General features: G+C 29.0%; 1 protein-coding gene across 2 annotated transcripts in view; it reads right to left on the reverse strand.

Annotated features, from left to right (window-relative positions):
- Positions 1 to 10,709: 10,709 nt before the first annotated feature.
- LOC107163503 (uncharacterized) overlaps positions 10,710 to 15,062 on the reverse strand; it is a 45,861-nt gene continuing 41,508 nt past the window's right edge. For both annotated transcript variants that reach the window (XM_089229626.1, XM_015510967.2), the window contains exons 2-3: positions 13,910 to 14,097; positions 10,710 to 12,869 (exon numbers count right to left, since the gene is read on the reverse strand). In XM_089229626.1, coding sequence (XP_089085752.1) covers positions 12,162 to 12,869; positions 13,910 to 14,097 — 896 coding nt within the window. In that variant the 3' untranslated portion in view covers positions 10,710 to 12,161. The remainder of the gene's footprint in view (positions 12,870 to 13,909; positions 14,098 to 15,062) is intronic.

Consider the following 15,062-nt stretch of genomic DNA (forward strand, 5'->3'; position numbering starts at 1 on the left):
GATTTTAAGTTAATGCCAATAGGCATTCAAAACTATCGTGGTAGACGCAGGGTGTTTGCTGTACAATTGAGTTTATATTTTTAAACACAAAACAGAAATTGGCTATTTAAAAATTAATTATGATATAAAAATAGAATTATTTAAAAGTTTGATTTAACTAGTGAATTAAAGGAAAATAGTTTTTAATATATTATGTTAAATATTATGTTTATATATTTCAATGTAGAAGAAGCATATTTTGAACGATCAAAAAGGGATTTACCTTTCATGTATTTGATATACAATGTACTAAGATAAACATAATTTGATATTTTTAATATTTCAGATTCTGAACGAATTGATGAATGTATTGATTTTACAATGATGTGTGTGTGTGTTTTTTTTTTGTGTGTCTGTGTACAGCATAACTAGTCGAAATAATGCTTCGATTACAAACTTTGGGGGTGGTTTCTGATGTAAAAGTGAATATCCTTGGTGCATTATAAAGGTCAAAAGTAAACATTTTCCAACAGTTTTCAAAAAAATCGAGAAAAACAAAAAAAAATGACAGAAAAACGGGAATTTTTACGCAAAACCAGTTTTCGACCAAATCCATTTTTTTACATGGTTGTAATTCAAAAACTAAACACTATAAATACTTGAAATTTTCACCAAATTTTTATGTTAGTAATATCTATATACAGTTTAATTTTCAAAATATTTTGACTTTTTTTGAGGTATTTATAGACAACTAAAATTTTCAATTTTTCTAAACATTTTTTTTTGAAGTGTCGATAAAATTTTTTTGGCCCTATCAAAATACTTGAAAATTTAATACAAAGTTTCTCATAAGTTATTCTTAAAGAGTTAAAAAAATTATAAGAATACATAGCACAATTTTTTTTTACTAGCATTTGTCAAAAATTGTCAATATTTTTCTAAATAATCGGGATAAACAAACAAAAAATTAAGGGAAAAACAGGAATGATAGGCATCATTGTATACGAAAAACGATTCTGAACGGAGACGATTTGTCAGTCTAGGATATATTATATTTAAATATTGTCATACATTCTATTTTGAAACAAATATTTTATTTTTCAATTAGGACGCATTTTGCATAAGGCATGGTTAATCAATTTTTCCAAAAACATTGCATGTAGTTATCATAACTCATAAATCATAATACCTTCTCGTATATTATCATAGATATATACATGGTTTGAGGATAAATCGTTATCGTTAGGTTATCGCGATTTCATAAACATTTAAAACTCAAAAGCTCAAAACATTTTTCCCATAGTGACACTTCAAATTTTCGTTATAGCAAAACTTATGGAAAACTTAGTGCTGAATTTTTTAACCTTAGATAAAAACACAAACAATATTATAAATTTTGAACTACAAAATAATTTGCAAATATTCATGGTTTTGACGAGTTTTTGTCAATATTTGAAATTCAAATGCTGATAAAAATTTAATTTGCATTTCCGGTGAGCATTTTTTTTTTGGGATAAAGATTGAAAAATTTGTAAGGAATCTTGTATTAAATTTTTAAATTTTAGATTTAAAAAGAAAATTTTTTATGAATTTCTGGCTTAAAACAATTTGTGAATTTTTGTGATTTTTACGTATTTTGTCAAAATTCAAACTTTGAATGCTTATAAAAAAAAAATTGTAAATATGAATTTATTTTATTTTTCAATTGCTAATGTAACAATATGTTACTTGTAGAGCCTTGTATTAAATTTTCAAAATTTTCTACCCAAAAAATATATTTTTATCGATTTTAATTTTTAAAAAACTAATAATGATTGAAAATTGCATATACCTATGAATATAGTTCAACTTAAGCCAAAAATTTTTAAAAATTTCATGGTGGATAGAATATACTTATATAAACACTCGGTGAAAATTCTATGTATCAATGGTCATTCGTTTAAAGTTACATGAAAAATCAAAATCGATTTTGTCGAAAATTGATTGTACGTAAAATTTCCTGTTTTTCCGTTAATTTTTAGTTTGTTTATCCCGATTATTTAGAAAAATATTAACAATTTTTTTGTTTTGATCTCCCAAAGTATCAACTAGATACTCTTTCTGATTTAATAAGGTACTGAAATTAAAAGTCGAAGCATTTTTACTGCCCTAAAACGTAATGACAAACACAAAAAAAAATATTCATGGTTTTAACGAATTTTTGTCAATATTTGAACTTCAAATGCTAATAAATAAAATTTTGCCTGTGTATTCTTATAATTATTTTTTCATCACTATAAGAATAACTTATCAGAAACTTTGTATTAAATTTTCAAGTATTTTGATTGGGCCAAACAAAGTATTTTTTAAATTAAATCATGTAAAGAAAATGCCAATCTAAATAACTGGTGACATTTTCAAGTATCTACGACTTATACTTTTTAAATAATAACAAACATTTAAAATCGTTTCAGGATAAATCGTTATCGTTACACTATTTCGTAAAAATTTAAAATTCAAACGCACTTAAAATTTTTCCTGTAATAATGTTTCAAGTTTTCTCCATAGCTACTTGAAGGAAAACTAATGGAAAACTAATGGAAAACTAATGGAAAACTAATGGAAAACATAGTGTTGTATTTTTAATCCTTAGTTATAAACATAAACATTTTTATGATTTTTCAACTTCAAAATTACTTGCAAATTTTCACGTTTTGGACAGATTTCATAAACATTTGAACTATAAACGCTTATTAAAAAAAAATGTCCCTATGTATTCTTATAATTTTTTAATCACTTTAAGGATAACTTATGAGAAACTTTTTATTAAATTTTCGAGTATTTTATTTATAGTGATTAGTTTTTGAATTACAATCATGTAAAAAGATCGATTTGGTCGAAAACTAGTTTTGCGTGAAAATTCCCGTTTTCTGTCATTTATTTTTTTGTTTTTCTCGATTTTTTTGAAAACTGTTGGGAAATGTTGACTTTTGACCTTTATAATGCACCAAGGATATTCACTTTTACATCGGAAACCACCCCCAAAGTTTGAAATTGAAGCATTATGGGCATATATCAACTGCGCCGTAAATCACAGGTAAAAAAAGAAAAATTATGGGATAGGAAAGAGGTATACATCAATTGCGCCAATCGATACTTCAATGTTATAAATTGTGTACGTCAATTGCGCCGATCGATTCTTAAATACATCATTATATAAACATGTGTAATACCTATTATTTCTATTGATTACAAAACTTAAAGATAAGCATTGTTGTATATTTGGTAAATAAGGAACTTATAAATAGGTTTTGCAGCTATGGTTTTTACGTGTGTAATTAAATATGATATTTGACCATTTTTTCGACATATATTTTTAATTGCCTCAAAATATGATGAAGCTGATATTGCCAGATAAGCATCGGCGTAACTAGGGGGGCTAGGGGGGGGGGTTAGCCCCCCTAGAAGGTTTTACATTTTAGCCTCAAATTGAGCCTGTAGCTAAAATTCAAATCCGAAAAAATAAGAAAAAAAATGTTTAAAATAACTCATATGTCATAACTCATAATTATAGTCATAATTAATAAATATTTTATACATATTGATATTGTTTTATTGTGGATGTACCAAAAACAAATTTATAAGTAATTGGTTACCTATAGTTATAGCGGAAGAAATTGTCTTAACGTATTGTATTGAGTCAATAAATACTAATGAGTAACGGTATGTAAAGGTAAAAGTATGGTACATTAATTATTGAATAATTGAATGTACGACGCGGGTATGAGACTTATTATGATTGTTTATCAGTTAAAAGTTTTACACAAACTACAAAGTATTTATAGGATTGTATTGTATGTCCCGAAGACCAAAACCCACTTATTATATTTGTTATCTTTAAATAGATACCTACCATAGACATAATATAGATGGACTGCGCGTTCCTCCCCCCTCGCCATCAATAAATTCAGCCTAAATAACAAGACCGGAGAAGGTAAAATAGCATGGATAAAACATTTTTACTGATTTTATTCCAAGGTATTATTTTGTGTAAATAAATGTGATAACTGATAAGACAATAGGCATGTAAAATGTAAAATATATACCTTAATTATTTAAATATTTATTATTTATTTTTTTAAGAATTAAAAAAAATTTAAAGGCATGTACGATGGTTGTATTTTTTTAATTGTGTTAGTCCATATCATTGCAATTTGTTCATTACTCGGAAATCTTAAAAACATAATGGCAAATACTTAAATGTATTAAAAATATAAAAGTTATTAAAATTCTATAATTTTTTAACTTACTTATGTATATGAACATCATCCTTACCAATGTTTCTACAGCTTTTAATAGAACATATATTTACCATTTTACCACTGTTTTACAAAATATCAACAACCAAAACTAATAAAACTTGAATGAATAATATAAAATATTATGCTTAATGCTATGTTTTATGTATTCTATGATATAATATTATAACTTATAACAGATAATAATATTCATACATGTAATATAGATTATGATCTATATTATGTCTATGATAATATTACGCTAGGTATTATAACTGGAATCAAAAATTCGAAAAATGTAAAACAAAAAAATGCGGCAACTCCCCTGGTAACTATTAATTCCGTATCATGGATGAAAAATGTTGAGATAAACATTTTTCCATGATTATTTACCTTCTACCTAAGTTTATTATTGCTGACATGATAAGGGTTAAACGCGCAGTCCATCTATATTATATGTCTATGGTACCTACCCGTATTAGCGTATTTTTGTATAGACATATTAGTTATATACTTATATAGTTATATCGTATAGCAGTTACTGGTTAGTGATTATAGTACTATTATATATTACAATCTCAACTGTTAAAATCAGTTGTACAACAAGAAGTTTATCCAAATGTTTATTTATTATTAAAGACTGCATTTGCTATACCCATAAGCTCAGCTACGTGTGAGGAGAATTAAGTCATACATTAGGTCAACTATGACCCAAAACAGATTTAGTGATCTGGCTACACTTAATATAGAAAGAGAACTATCTAATGTAATAAACGATGATGATATTTTAAAACTATTTTCATCAAAATATAGGCGTATACAATTATAAATTATAATGTAAATTTGTTTTTATTGACTAGGTTATACTTTGATTCTATGGTTTATTTTAAATTTTGATTTTAGAGGACTCTTGTGATTACTAAATGCTAGGGATGCTTAGAGGGGGGTGTGGGGGGCTTTGCCCCCCACAAATTATCTTGGACTTGGGTTTTCTAGGACTCTAGCCCCTGTAGCTATTAAATCCTAGTTACGCCCATGCAGATAAGTCACTTTTATATCAAATGTTTTAAAACTTTTACAGTCATCGACTTTTAGATTATAAATTGTGTGTATGGTATAATATACATATTTTTGTTTATTGTTGTACAAATTATTATAAAAATAATATAATTAATATAAATTAATATAATATTAATAATAATATAAATTAATATTTATCTAATATATTATAATATAATATAATTATTATAAAAATTAAAACTAACCAAGACAGTCTGTGTCATTGTCAAATGCTCCGGTGCAATTGATGTATACCTTTTTTATAGCGGCGCAATAGATGTATACTTTACGTGACCATAATTTTTTTCCTTCAAAGCGGGACACCTGTACATTTTAATAAGAAAACCATATAATTTTGCGTAAAATAACAATTTTTTTTATTGAATAAAAAACATTTAATTGTTTATATGAAAAATGCGAATATTATATTAATCATATAATAGTCTCCCAACGGCCAAAAATTATGGATTTTAGTGTTTCACAGTTTATTTAAAATATGTAGGTATACGTCATATACTGTTAACTGTATAGATACAATCAGGGGCGTCATTTGGGGGTGTGGCAGGGTGTTCGGTTGCACCACTTACTTTTAAAATGTTACAATTGGCCTGCGCCTTGCTGAAGCCTAAAATAATGCATGAGCCGAATGCACAATTATTTATATGATTAAAATCAAAGTGTAATAACCGGTCCATACATATAATGTATGGAAATAATTGAATGCAGGATAATATGCATATACATATATATACATGTATATCTATTTTTATATGGCCTGGTGAAATTTCAAAATGGCCTGCTTGAAACTTTGCACACCTGAAAAAAAAATCTGAAATGACGCCCCTAGATACAGTATAAATGTATGATTGTGATATGTGATCAATAATTAATACCTACCACATGTCGACTTTTCTTAAAACGGGACATTTTTAGGTTCTTTGGGGATGGCGGGACACTTATCTCGAAAGCGGGACGCATGGTCACGTTATGTATACTATACAGGTAGTGTCTCAAATCCGGCACAATTGACGAACACCGAGCATTATTTCGACTAGTTATGCTGTACACAGACACAAAAAAAAAACACACACATCATTGTTAAATCAATACATTCATCACTTCGTTCAGAATCTAAAAAATATACATATTATTAACAACAGACTTGTGTCTTGTTGTGTAGACCTTGTCCCTACAATATTCTGTATCATTATTTTATCATTTCCTTTATATTTTTTTAGTTTTTAAGATTATGTAGTCACAGAGGTCGTGGATTGTTTTTATGTGTAAAAACGATTTCGGCAATGAAATGCGTTGTGAGATTTTTAATATGATCATAATCGACAGTGTTCAAGGCTATATTATATTATATTCGTTAACGACGGTATACTGTAATAGTAGTACCTAGATTGGAAAAATATTTTTTCACTGCAAATGCAGATTTCCACTAATTGAAACTAATTTCAGCCCACCACCACCATCACCAGCTGCAGCGGCGTATTATTATTATTTAGTGATCCGGACATCATAAATGACACATATAAGTAGACCTTTACGTATCATTTCATCTTAGTAATAATACAAAATATTTTTGATGTTATAAAAATGTTTAAATCTTATATACAATCACATAATTTAGTAGGTTGGTACCATTTTAGACTATCGGTGACCTTGATTACTAGTGAGCACTTAAAATTTATTATTGTAATTTATCATTTATTTATTTTTTTATTAATTTTGCAATGCTACACCGGAAAAAGTCAATAATTGTGTTTATGTAATAATAATAGGTATAGGCCGCGGTCATATTATATTTGAATGGTTTTATTTCTAGGAAATTAATTTATTCGTCATCTCGTCAATATTATACTATATCTACATATAGTATAGGTACGTACATTGTACATGAACATGATATACTACCAAGTCCCTATAATTAATAGTTAATACTTAGCATAATTATAATGTATATAAGTTACGATGGAATGCTTTTGACTTTAACTTAATACACATCCGCTAGTCATTGTAAGCTACAGTAGCAACTGCAAATCGCAGTAAGGGATAATATTAAGGTGTACCTACTTACACATAATAATAATATTGTGTTGTTATTTGATATCGGTTTCTGTGAAAAAAATTTGTTTTCTATTATTAACAATTATTAATTAATGAACTACAAATTGCGATAAATGTAATATCTATATCTACGTTTTGCATAAATGGCATAACCCACCTAACTATAGATTGCCTGTGTGTTTAACAGTATGTTATGCTCGTCGAACTCCCTCCCAGTCACATACATCGTATGTACTAAACACTAGCTAGTAGCTATGCCAAGGTCGCCTACACCGCGATTTTCGTTAAACAATATTGCATCATTTAACCGTTTAAATATAAATATCGGAATTTGCATTTTGCCTAATCTTGTAAAAATATTGATTTCATTGATAAAAATATACCAAACTTTGGTGTGACTTTGAAGCAGTTAAAAATTGTATTTAATTCAATTAATTTTGAATTTTGAGATCCAATGCATTTATTTTGAATGTAATCATGTTTTTTTTCATACTTTTAGATTCTGAACGGAGTGATGAATGTATTGATTTTACAATGATGTGTTTTTTTTTTGTGTGTGTACAGCATAACTAGTCGAAATAATGCTTCAATTTCAAACTTTGGGGGTGGTTTCCGATGGAAAAGTGAATATCCTTGGTGCATTATACAGGTCAAAAGTAAACATTTTCCAACAGTTTTCAAAAAAATCGAGAAACACAAAAAAAAGTGACAGAAAAACGGGAAGCAAAATCAGTTTTCGACCAAATCGATTTTTTTACATGGTTGTAATTCAAAAACTAATCACTATAAATACTTGAAATTTTCACCAAATGTTTATGTTAGTGATATATATATACAGTTTAATTTTCAAAATATTTTGACTTTTTTTGAGTTATTTATAGACCACTGAAATTTTCAATTTTTTTGAGAATTTTTTTTTGAAGTGCCGGTAAAAAATACAAGGTTCTTTATGAGTTGTTCTTAATGTAGCTAAAAAAAATTAAAAATCGTTAGTCACAATTTTTTTTTTTATTTACGAAATCTGTCGAAAACGCGAAAATTTGCAAGTAATTTTGAAGCTGAAAAATCATAAAAATTTTTGTGTTTATAACTAAGGATTAAAAATACAACTTCTTGTTATTTTCCTTCAAGTAGCTATAGAGAAAACTCGAAACATCATTATAGGAAAAATTTTAAGTGCGTTGGAATTTTAAATTTTTACGAAAAAGCGTAACGATAACGATTTATCCTCAAACGATTTTAAATATTTGTTATTATTCAAAAAGTATAAGTCGTAGATACTTGAAAATTTCACCAGTTATTTAGATTGGCATTTTCTTTACATGATTTAATTTTCAAAATATTTTGACTTTTTTTGAGATATTTATAGACAACTGAATTTTTTTTTTGAAGTGTCGATAAAATTTTTTTGGTCCAATCAAAATTCTTGAAAATTTAATACAATGTTCCTCATAAGATATTCTTATAGTTATAAATTATAAGAATACATGGGCATAATTTTTTTTATTAGCATTTGAAGTTCAAATGTCGTCAAAACCATGAATATTTGTAAATTATTTTGTAGTTCAAAATTCATATAATTATTTGTATTTATATCTAAGGTTAAAAAATTCAACCCTAAGTTTTCCATAAGTTTGGCTTCAAATAGCTATAGAGAAAATTTGAAGCTTCATTATAGGAAAAATGTTTTGAGCGTTTGAGTTTTAAATTTTTATGAAATCGCATAACGATAACGATTTATCCTCAAACCAGGTATAATATGATGTATATCTATGATAATATAAGGTGTTATGATTTATGAATTATGATAACTACATGCACTGTTTTTGGAAAAATTGATTAACCATGCCTTATGCAAAATGCGTCTTAATTGAAAAATAAAATATTTGTTTCAAAATAGAATATATGATAATATTTAAATATAATATATCCTAGACTGACAAATCATCTCCGTTCAGAATCGTTTTTCGTATACAGTTGTAACGTCCTGTTTATATTAACGAGGTCTCCGGGACTTGACCGAGGAGTGTGGTATTATCGTTAGAAATCAGGGTTACCTTATGTGAATATTTCATATACCAATCATAATTTGGGTATACTATAATTTATGATAACAAGTATAATAGTTGCTGTTTGTTGTTATCAATTTATTTTTAAATTTTTTTAAAATTTTTTCTAAAATGTTTGTTTGGTTTATTTATTTATTAATTAAAGTTTTTTGTTGTTTATTCAGTATGCGTGTTTTTTTTACGCACCTGGCATTTTTCCCAGTTTATTTTCAAGGTATTTCGCCTAACAATTTTGCTTATCATCAATCTATACAAGACATATCCTCAACTTTAAGCTGATTTCCAGTCATGAAAGTAGATAATTTTTGTCATCGTTTTAGATGGAAACTTTAACGTTCGGCTTTAAAGTAGCTCTACATGTAAATACGCTGTACGTTCACAGTTGTGTTGTTTTGGCTACAAGACAGCTATCTCTTAGGCGTTATTTATTTAATATGTCATACACGAATCGATAAATATGAGTAATTTGAGTTTCAGTTGATGGTGATTGATCTAAATAAATAGAAAAAGCTAATAAACAATCTATATACATTATGCATATAGGCTTGGAGTAAAAAACAACACGAGTTTATTTTAAAGAAAGAATTCACTCAGTGGTGACACTTTTAATAATCTATAAACTAAATTAAAATAATATGTAAGTACTATTGCACTACTATCTACTTATTTATATATAATTATTATCTTAGTTCATTGATTTTGGTCTATAACTATATAAAATAGACTAGAATCTAGTCAGTTATTGTACCTCTATAAGGGTTATGTGCTGCCTCATTATTATTATAGCTGGTACTAATATAATATATTGTACACATATGTACAACTTGTATAAATACTTGGTGTAGGTTGGTAGTGTTGGTACGGTATTAATTTATTTTAATAAATAATTTATACATATATAATAAGTATATAATGAAAGAATCTAATCGTATATAATAATTATACAATGTAATTGTTGCCAATCTAAACTTTAACAAGGTTAAACAGAACAATAGTATGTTTATTTGTTCTTACACAAAATTTATTATTTTTTAACTAGGTAAACAAATAATCATCCATTTAATTTTTAACAAATTACGGCTACGAGCTATGTATAAAATTGCATATTTACATTATAGACAATATGTTAATAATATGATATAATCGATAAATCTAATATAAGCTCAAATATAAAATATACTCTCGAGGAACGACAAAATTCTTACGATAAAAATCTAAGAGCTAATATTGTGTAACAAAGAAAACTAACAACAACGTTGAATACTCGAATTAAAATACAAATTGTCTTGGTATATTATTTTGTATGTGTACAGCTGATAATGTGATGGTTATTAATGTTATCAACATGTTCCCCATAGTTCATGAATCGATTGGAAACAATATTAATTATTTTATCCACAAACCGCGTTCAAAAAAAAAAAATCATGATCCTAGATATTTCAAAACTGTTTATCAATAGTAAACAATATTCATAAATAAATATCAATAAAAATCAGTTTCACTGATTAAAGTAGATATTGTACAATATAATTTTTACATAATATACTGAATTTATGTCAGGGAATTTTTTTTTTCAATGATCTAATGATAATATTTCGTTGTTCTACTATTTTCTAATTTTAACATATTTATATGTAGTTAAAATGTATAAATATATAAAATAGATAAATATGCATGTATTTTATTTGATTAGATTAATTGGTTTTCATAGGTGACGAATTTTCGAGTTTGGCTACTGCAGTGGACAAAACAATCAATGAAAATGTAAATTTATCTTATTGGCTGTGTAATGTATAGATATTATCATACATGTGATTTTATTTCCAAGTTGTGTTCATATAATGGACAACATTTTACCAGCTTTTTTCTGGTGGAATTCATACTTAAATAGGTATTATACCTATTATTTTATTATTTAAAATAAAAGCTATTATATTCAATATAATGTATACATATTTTCACTATTGAACTTTGTACATTTACTGTGCGATTCCGTCGTACGTACTAGTTATTATACAATTCGAATGCATCTAATAAGAGTAATAAACACACATAATAATACCTAAGTACATACAATTTGTTTATTTTATTATATTTATAATATTACCTATATAAATATCTATATCTATTTATATCTATACACAAACATTTTTAAGCAATTGTATAAAAAGAGCTTAGGTATATATTTAATGTATAGTATAGGTACTAAAAGTGGAATGAGAATAAGAAGAGTTGATAAATGAATAAAAAATATTGTATAACACTATATTATAAAAAAATTATGTACCAAAGAGAGTTGAAAGTGGAGAACGAGCTATTCACGAGACTCCAAAGAAAATAAATCACAGATAAAAACAAATCAAAAAAATCCGATTCATTTTTCGTAGCACTACGTTGTAACCAGCATCAAAAATCGCAACCAAAGATAACTACTGGGCAAAAAAAACAAAATTTGATTTGTGAAAAACTACTAGCGTGACGCGTCACGCCTTCTCCGCTTCTCCTACGCCGCGCAAAAGACGTTTATTGTTTTTCAGGGTTGTAGTTAAGATCGTGTTTTTGTATCCGAGGGCGCTGCATGACTGGAAAACCAAAATGCATCTACTCCGATCTTTAACAACAATAACAACCCTCTAAAAAGTGCCGGATGCCAGTGATGCGATGATCACAGAGAATCGGTCGTCGATTTACATACGGGTGCGCATCATTCGGAGACCGTCGTGGAAGTGGGACATTCGTCGATGACATTTATTGAACACTCGCTTCCGGCGTCGGACGTGTCCTGCAGCTCGTCGATCGTGGTCGTGGACGACACCCGACTTCCGGGTTCATGTTGCAGGTACGCCGCCACTACCGGTCCATACTCATAACAGTAGTATGGAGCAGCACCGGAAGCGGCGACGGCACCCGGAGAAAAGTGATGTAACCCGTTGCCAAAATTGGACTGGTGGTGTAAGTAACTGACCGAAGCCTGTTCAGCACTGCCACGGTGGAGGCGTTGTTGGTGCACGTGGTTTCGGTGCTGGTGCAGTTGCTGTTGCAACAGTTGCTGCATTCGGTAGTCGCCAGAAGCTGCCGCCGCCGCTGCAGCAGCCGCCGCCACGGCCACTGCACCTTGGGCCGCGTGTCTGGATGACTGACGATGAAAGGCCTCGGACGAAATCTGGTGCGCAGACTCTTTAGGACACTTATCATCACGGACTAGGACTTTGATGGCTACTCTTTTGGCAGGTGGACTACCTCCACCACTCCCGGACGGCACCTGTAGCTGCTTGCGCTTGGTCTTGTATCTCCTGTTCTGGAACCATATTTTCACTTGAGTCTCGGTCAGCTTAAGCGAGTGGGCCAGGTCAGCACGTTCTGGGCCCGATAGGTAACGCTGCTGATTGAACCGCCGTTCCAATTCAAACACCTTCGACATAGAGAAAGAACCACATAGTTAGATGTTAAATTATTATATGATAATTTTGTGAGCACAGACGGAAAACCGTTTAGATTCAGAGTCCAAGCTGTAGACTATAAACTATAGTTATATAGTTTATATTTTTAATCGATGAGTTCTTAAATTTTAAATGAGTGCTATCAGGGGCGGACTGAGGCCCTGAAGGCCTAGGTGGGTATAAGTTTTAAAACTACCAGATAAGAGACTCGTGTTACAATGTTTATTTTAAATAAAATCACTTTTTAAGGAACTTATAACAAAATGAAAAAATTCTGTAGGTTTATACTCAACTAAATTTAACATAATAAAGTAAAACAAATTACTTCAATATTAAAATTTTTAAACTTTATTATACAAATAAAATGAATAAAAAAAAATTTTTTATATAACCAAGTTCCACATAATAAAAAAACAAGTTACTTCAATATTTAAATCTTAAATCTTTTTCAGGTACAAATAAAATAAATGTATTGTTTTTAATTTAAACACTATTTTTAATACTAATAACTATTATTGTTTTAAAAAATTAATAGATTACACATATTCCAAAAATGAATCTAAAATAACTTTCATAGCCTTCGCGGCTGCAGTTTGACTGTTTCAGTTACTTAATTTTTGTAAATAGTACCTATTGTAATATTGCAGTCTTCGTTTTCGTGGTAATGATTACTGTGTGGAATTGAAAAATTATTAAACATAACAAATATAGCTCAAGGCCCAAACATAAAATGTCTAGAGGGCCTGGGTGGGTATGGCCACTTACCCGCCCTGCCAGTCCGCCCCTGAGTGCTATAATAACGAAGCACTACTTTTATGTGGTACTTTCGATCTTTCTACTCTTAGCCATTGGCTTATTATATACTATACATTTGAATAAGCATCAAAATATGCTTATTTACAAAAATAAAATTACTTTTTTCAATATTCGATGTTTCTTAATTTAACATTTAGTTAGCTGCAAGTTTTTGCGTTTAAACTTTTAGTACATATAGATAATATAGTATACTGACCTGGGTGTGCGAGAAAGCTGCTCTAGACCGTTTTTTGCGTTGTTGTATGTGCAATGGTCTCTCACTGTGAGTCCGCAAGAATCGTGATAGTGCACTCCGGTGGTCCCCCGTCCGATTGAATATAAAGTCCCCGTTACCCAAAAGTTCGATTCTCCTCTGGTATTCGACATCGTGGAATTTAAAATCATCTGAAACACGTAAATACATTATAAATATACATCATGTTCAACGAAGTCCTGGCAATCAAATCGATGGTACCTCATCCTTACCTAACCTAACCTTCGAAATTGGTGTCGGTTTGGATATACAGGTAACCTAACCAAAATCAAAACACATAATTCATATTTGTAACACTACAGAACCTAACCTACTTAGGTCATCAATGATGACTAATCATTTACAAAAAAATAATTACCTAATTAATGTAATATTTGTTTAAATATTATACTTAAAGACGTTACAACCAATCTCTAGGCTGAAGTTAATATAATACTGGTAAAACCAAAAAAATGTTTAACCAGTTTTACGTAGTTTGAAGCATATGCCATGGAAATTGTTATTTAAATCTTATTGAGATCAGTGTCAACAAGATCAAATACAAAAGTATTCAAATGAAAAAAGTTATAATACCACTAATTCAGACACACATCGATAGCCAAAATAGGTTTTACTCGTGTTTAGAAATTTACAACTTAGTTTGAGAATTTATTACTAGATCGGTGGTTTGCTTCAATAGTGTAACGAAGTAAGTGATTTTTTTTTTAATCTTTTTAAATTGTATGGAACGTTTCCGATTGCATTGTACTAGACCAGCACTTGTAAGCTAAACAGAAAAATCCAACAGCTATAATTGATGATCGAAATATACGAAAGTATGGTCTTTTTGGTTATGTTTCAAATGAGAACACTCATATCACCGAAACCTAATGAGTTAAAACAATTCAGCCAACTTGATTGAGCGCGGAAACGAGTCCACTAATGGATAAACCAACTCACTAAATCAAGTGTCATTTGATATCCTATCGTTAAAACCATAATTTAGGAAAGGGAAATCCTAACTCCATCTCTAGCGCAATAACCGGTCACATAAAACACACAAATACAAGATGCACAATTAAAAGTAAAGAAATTAAGCAGCTATTCAACTAAAAAA

This window comes from Diuraphis noxia, unplaced genomic scaffold, assembly GCF_037042655.1.
Source record: "Diuraphis noxia isolate RWA-SAM2 unplaced genomic scaffold, SU_Dnox_SAM2 contig0005, whole genome shotgun sequence".
Taxonomy (NCBI): Eukaryota; Metazoa; Arthropoda; class Insecta; order Hemiptera; family Aphididae; genus Diuraphis; species Diuraphis noxia.